The sequence below is a fragment of the Trachymyrmex cornetzi genome, unplaced genomic scaffold, assembly GCF_001594075.2.
Source record: "Trachymyrmex cornetzi isolate Tcor2-1 unplaced genomic scaffold, Tcor1.1 scaffold1391, whole genome shotgun sequence".
Taxonomy (NCBI): domain Eukaryota; kingdom Metazoa; phylum Arthropoda; class Insecta; order Hymenoptera; family Formicidae; genus Trachymyrmex; species Trachymyrmex cornetzi.
The window spans coordinates 2791-9687 of NW_017295973.1; the positions used below are offsets into that span (position 1 = coordinate 2791).

At 29.5% G+C, this 6897-nt stretch overlaps 1 protein-coding gene across 1 annotated transcript in view; it reads left to right on the forward strand.

Annotated features, from left to right (window-relative positions):
- Positions 1–5334, forward strand: part of LOC108771113 (uncharacterized) — a 5992-nt gene extending 658 nt beyond the window's left edge. Inside the window, exons 2-4 of the mRNA XM_018523018.1 lie at positions 1216–1338; positions 1880–2060; positions 2260–5334. Coding sequence (XP_018378520.1) covers positions 1216–1338; positions 1880–2060; positions 2260–4249 — 2294 coding nt within the window. The 3' untranslated portion in view covers positions 4250–5334. The remainder of the gene's footprint in view (positions 1–1215; positions 1339–1879; positions 2061–2259) is intronic.
- The last annotated feature ends 1563 nt before the right edge of the window (positions 5335–6897 follow it).

The following is a 6897-nucleotide window of genomic DNA, read 5'->3' on the forward strand; positions in this document are numbered from 1 at the left end:
TTATTTTTAAAATTATATATATATATATATATATATATATATATGATAATTATACAGTTTAGCTACAGCACCTCAAAAGTCAATAAAATTAGGCTTATTCAACGACGCATTTTTGCACATGAACGAATCTGGCAAAAAAGTGTCGCTCTGTTCCACTAACCGAGATATTAAGCATTAAAGTTGACGACTATTGATGTTAGGAAACCTGTCAGCCGCGAAACAAGGTCTATAATTGTTTCGAGGCGGCTACACCGTCCCAAACAAAATAGAAATAACATATCCTACTCACACACACTTGGGGCCTAATTGTCTGGAAGTTGCAGCATAAACAGTAAAAAGACTGCTCTAAAAAGACTGTTCTCACACCCTACTGTCTTCATGAGTTAGAAATATTCCAAGTGGACACTATCTAGGTTACAACTTCTAGGCGATTAGACCACAAGCGGATAGGATGTTATTTGTTTTTTGTTCGAGGTAGCTCTGAACCAATAAGCACTAGTCTATACTCCACTGTCTTACATGACAGATTAATGATCGTGTTACGTAGTAACACTTTAGTCGACTTGAATGCTCAATATCTCTCTTTGTAGAACATTCCCTGATTTTTTTCTGTCAGATTCTTTCACAGGGTTGCCACAGACCTGGAAAACGGGGAAAACTGGAAAAAATTAGGAAAATTGAAATTTATCATGGAAATTGGAAAAAGTCAGGGGAAAATGTAAAAAAGTCTGGAATTTCAAAATTTGCTCACAATTTCCTTAAACTGCTCCTATTCCAAATAATTGTTATAATTTTTTAAATATTATATCTAATGTTTATAGTTTAAAACTTGCAGACTTTAAATAATTTTAACAAAATAATTCAAATTTATATTTTATTCAATATTTTTATTTTATGTCTCTTTCTTATCTGCGTTCTTTTTTTCAAAACTAATTTTTTTGCTGGCTTGATTTTGCACCAAAAATTTTACTAAGCTATTAAACTTTTTTGCGTTTTTAATAATATAGCTTTCCTACAATTCTTTTAAGGTGCTATAGCTAAAGTGTATAATTATCATATATTTCAAGGTATATAAAAGCTGTGGATATGAAGAATTTATTTCTCTGATGACTTATAAATTATTACATGTCTGAATATTGGATCCATTATACATAAATTTGTGACTTTGATTTGTATTGATTTTCTGTATTAATATGTCGACAACTTTATTAATAGACACCAACAAATTTGGCCAGAGAATGTTGGAGAAGATGGGTTGGACAAAAGGAAAGGGACTTGGCATTAACGAACAAGGCATTACAGAATTTTCTAATACATCATACAAGAATGATACAACTGGTAACTAAAACATTCATAATTTTCACATAGAAGCTAATTATTTCAGAAGTGTCATACTGTTAAAAAAAATGTAATGGAAATAAATTTCAAGCAGGTACATTAAAAATATTTAATGCTGCTAATGAGATGAAAGTGAAGTTACAAGTAACTTAAATATAATGTTCACATTTATTAAATTTCGTGCAAATCCACATAGTTTAATAGAAGTATAGTAAATTTCATAAAATTTTATGAAAAGTACAATGAATTTGATACAATGAATTTGATTCTACAAATGTTTTAAAGCGGTTTTCGATTGATTAATTTGTAAAATTTGTTCTTTTAATTGGTCAATCAAACGTTTCAAAGCATTTGTAGTGAAACTTTGACTGCAGTCACAATTTCATGTACATATACGCAAATATACAAATTTCAATTATAGATATAAAATTTAATGTGATGTCATTAAATTGAATTTAATTTGTGTAACTTAAATGTACATTAAATTTCATGATATTTTTAACAGTTAATGTTTAAGCAGAATCTTATTCCCTTTCTAAAGGTATAGGATATGACAAAAGTTTTGAGGCATGGACTGAACATCAAGAGAAATTTGGAGGCTTTTTGCAGCAACTTAATGGAAATCAAAATCAAGATGCTCTTGAAGAGTCAGTAGACACGGATGCTAATTTCAATGAACAGTCTATTGAACTAAAATCTAAACAAAGTCATGCTCGTGTACAGTAAGCATATTATTTTCTAATTTCTGTAAATATAATATATAAATATAAGATGTGTATACACTCGGATTTAGACAAAGTTCAAAGTAATTTTTATGATGTTTAAGTATTTATAGGGAAATATACTAATATTTTTTTAAATAAAAATACTAATAAATGTTTCTTATTATATCATTTAAAAAATAAATTACTTTATTTGCAGTTACAAGAAGTTTACACGCGGCAAAGATGTAAATAGATATAAATCAAAAGATTTGGCAAATATATTTGGCCAAAAAGAATTAATTGACAAAACTCAAGTCATGATAGAAAAAAATAATATCCCGGAAAAAGAAGCTGACAACAGAGACAATTGGTATGGAGTCAACACAATTAATGGAGGTAATATGGTTGATTACTTCAAACTTAAGTTAAATAGTAATGATATGACTGATTACTTGAAATATAATGTAAAACCAAAAACCGATACGAACTTATCAAGTATAACTGATCGAACAACTGATTCTGAAAGTGAAAATAATCAACACATTGGTTTCGAATTTACACTAAAAACAGAAGATACATCAGTGTCTAATTATGGAGCGTCAAAAAACTCTGATGATAAGAGCAATTATGCTTTTGATAATCCTTGCTTGGGATTGAATAGTTCTTTAAAAACTGCTTGTAATACCAATGACTCTTCTGCAAAGTCTATAAAGAAAAGAAAGAAGGATTTTGAAGGTGATAATTTGCATATCATTGAAATAGATAAAAATAATGCTAGAAAAAAATTAAAAACTGAAACTATTGATAGTGATTATAAAAATGGTTTTACTAACCCAGCTCTTAATCTAGACACAAAGTCTGAGGAGGATTGCAATGGCAAGAAATTTGAAGTATTCAGAGCACAGCTTGGCCTTGAAAATTGTGGTTTAGATCTGACTGACGAAAGAAACAACAAGAAACGCGTAACATTTAATGATCATGTCATGTTGTACAAATATAATGTAAATTCTACTAAGAAGAAAAAGAAAGGAGAAGCCACATTGGATAAATTTGAAGTTGAAAATAAGAAGAATAAAAAGAAACGAAAACACGAGAGCATTGCGACTTCTACAATAAACGGAATTGTTAACGAAGCGTTAGACATACTAGTATTACCCGAAGAAATTAATGATAATGAGTTGAACGAACACAAGAATAAAAAAATTAAGAAGAGGAGAATAAGTAAAACGTCTAATCTGGAAACGATACAAGAGTCACCAGAAAAGGAAATTGAGATTATTATAGAATCAGGAAATACTTTAGATTCTAATATTATTGAAAATGGGGAAATGGACAATGCGGAACAAAAATCGAAGAAAAAAAAGAAGAAAGATAAAAAAGAGAAAAGAGGCAAAGTTGAAGATATTACAGTACTTCGTACCATAAACGAAAAACCAGATATTGAAATTATAGAAGTAATTAGCAATAAAAAGATCCCAAAAACTAAAGACAGTAAAGAAGAAGGAACGGTACTATCTAATAAATGTAAAAAGAAAAAGAAAAAAGATAAGGAAAATTGCAAGAATGAAAAACATATTCAAACTGAAATAAATAATGATCAACAAGATATTAAGATATCGGATAAATCAAACTCAAAACAACAAAATGATTATTTAATCGAGAGTGAAAATAAGGCTGCAGTAATAATTGAAACATTGCAGTGCACAGTTCCTGTGACTGAAGAAGAAGAATCGTTAGAAAAAACTAAACAAAAGAAGAAAAAAAGAAAACACGTCAACAAAGAAGAATGTTCGAGTGAAATTAATATATGTAATATAGAGAGAGAAATCTCTGATAAGGAAAACGCTGACAAAGAACAAACTTCAAATACCAAAAAATTAGCAAAAAAGGATAAAAAAAGCAAGAAATTAAAAGATAAGAATGTATCGGACGTAGAAGATTCTTCCAATCTTAACGAAGAAGTTGTAGACCTAAATGTTACAAAACTGGACAAGATAGAAAATACGGAGTTTACTGATACACCTTCAAAAAAGGGAAAAATTATTGATGTTATCGACAATATAATCAATAGTCCATGGAGTGTAAAAGCAAGGATGCCAAAGAAAATGTTAATAACACTTTTCCATAACAATGCAATATTAGAGTTCCCAGGTTCGAATATTCACAATATAAAGGGATATGGTACAGATGTTGAAAGCGAGCAATAATATGTGGAATAATTTTGGTAATGTAACATTTTTTGTAACAAACGGTAAATAGTCTCTGGCTTGAGAAGAATTTTATACTTATAATTATACAAAAATATAAAGTAACTAACAGCTCAATAAAATTAAAAATTCAATACGTCAAAGAATCAAAAAACTATCATGAGCCAACGCTGGATGTTACATGCAGAAATAATATACAGTCGTCATAAATAATAAAAATTAACAATAAATTTTACAGACCTTTCGACCTTTAATTTGATCATTGTCAATGATAATACAGATTAAAATCTATATCATCACCATGTCGTAAACAAAATCCGTTGATGTATACATTGAAAGTGATTTATCCTCTTCTAAACTCTCCATATTATTATAAGCATATTACAACCATGGTGAAAGAATACAAATAAAACAACGCGCATAACGACAATTCAGAGCAATTAGCCAGCAAATCCAATTCTGTCATAGATTCAATTCTGTCCAATCTAATTGTGTTCAATTACTTTTTGCATTCTTAGAACAAATTCTAATTGGTTATAACCAAATTGGCTATTGTGCATCTCTTAAATTGTTCACCTATTTTCTTCCACTACAATTACAATAAGACAATTACATTTCCAATATAATTGCGCAGAATATGTATAGATGCGATAACCTGGGTACCAATCCATGTACTCTCAGACATTTGCAAGTTGTCCAAAAATATATTGCATCCTCAAATTCAACAAATTTGCAACAATTAATTTTAACAGTTACAGTTAGTAAATTAACCACTCATTGATTCGCAAGGAGAATGGTTACAAGAATTGTTCAATTAATTTTTAATTTTGAACTGTTTTATAAATCGTTTGTTACAAATTAAAATTGTTGCGAATTTGTTGGATTGAGGATGTAATACATTTTAGACACATAATTTGCAAATGCCGAGAGTACACGGTTTTGCATCCAGGCTGTCCTCGCATCTACATATTCCAATTGTAATGGAAATGTAATTGTCTTATCGTAATATACTTATAATAATTTGGAGAGTTTGAAGGAAGACAATCACTTCCAATGTACATATCAACGACTTTTTATGTTTATGACATGGCAATGACATTTATGTAGATTTTAATCACTAATGACTTAATGATACATTAAAGATCGAAATATCTGCATAATTTATTATTATTATTATGAGTTATTATTATGAGTTTGATTGGAATAATATAAAAATACTTGATGAGGAAAATACGTTAGACAAAAGACTTATCTCGGAAATGATTCATATTCAGAAACAGAAAAATAATTCGAACATGCAAACGGACACAGATTTGTTAAATAAGAACTGTGAATGATTATTTATAGACTAATGAATTTCTCTCTCTTCAATTTTTCTTTACTTTGTTTTTAGGATGAAAGGACGGAAATATTATTTGTGTTCAGATGTGTTCCGTCTTTTCACACGATAATTTCGTATTTTCTAATCTCAACATTACATGTAGGTTATTAAATTATAAATACTATCATTTGTAATAGGTATGAGAGTGTTGTATTATCGAAAAAATTTCATTATGTTAAATATCTTTTTTAAACATTTAATAATTAACGGATATATGTTTGTAATTAGCGTTCCGGGAAAATCAATGATACGTTATCGAATTTTATATATTGATAAGGATCCGAAGCGAGGATTGAAACGTTTGGTAACGAAATTATCGAATAAATTTATTTACACACGAACTACCAGTGTTTGACTCGGAAAGGCAGCTTCATGTACATAGATTTATTCAACTGAATCTAATTATACCATCTATATATTTTTTTTATTATTATTATTGTTGATTTTTATTATTTATGACGACTATGTATTATTCCGCATTTAACATCTAAACGTTGGTTCATGATAGCTTTTTGATATTCTTTGTATAACAATATGTGCATGTTACAATTACAAACAATTTTGTAATTATCATATATGCATTTATGTACAGAGTGTTTTATTTCGAACGTAATGGGTCAAATACCTCAGAAAATATGAAAGATACGAAAAAATATTTTAGATGAAAGTGGAATGCTTTCGAGGGAGACATGTTTTGATCACGTTTTTTTTTTTCGAGTGTAGTTCCGAATGACTCCTGCTCGCGATTGATCTGAAATACTTTACATATAAGTTTTTGATGTAAGAAATAAAAAAACTTACAGTCTTAATTTCGGGAAATGAAAAACAAATTTTTTTCATATGACAATATTGACTAAAATCCGGATCGATTAAGGAAATACGCGAGGGGGTAACCATTAGCTGAAATATTGTCCCACAGATTACATGACATATGAATTCATCTGATTACAAATAATTTTTTTCGCTACATATGAAGTCGTTTGGTATAATATACGAATTTATTTAATATTATACAATGATTTATCGCGGTTGCATACGTAATTATTGGATTATACATAGAAATTTAATATGAATTTTATAATGATTTCGAGGACTCTGTCCCACGATTACATTAAGTGGTTACCCCCTCGGAAATACGACTTTTCACGTGAAGCGACTTCCACCCCATCTCCTCCCCCTCGCTTAGAGGCGCACGACTTCCTCGCGAAGCAACTCCCACCCTACCTACTCTCCCTGCTTAGGAGCGCACAACTTCCATCCCATCTCC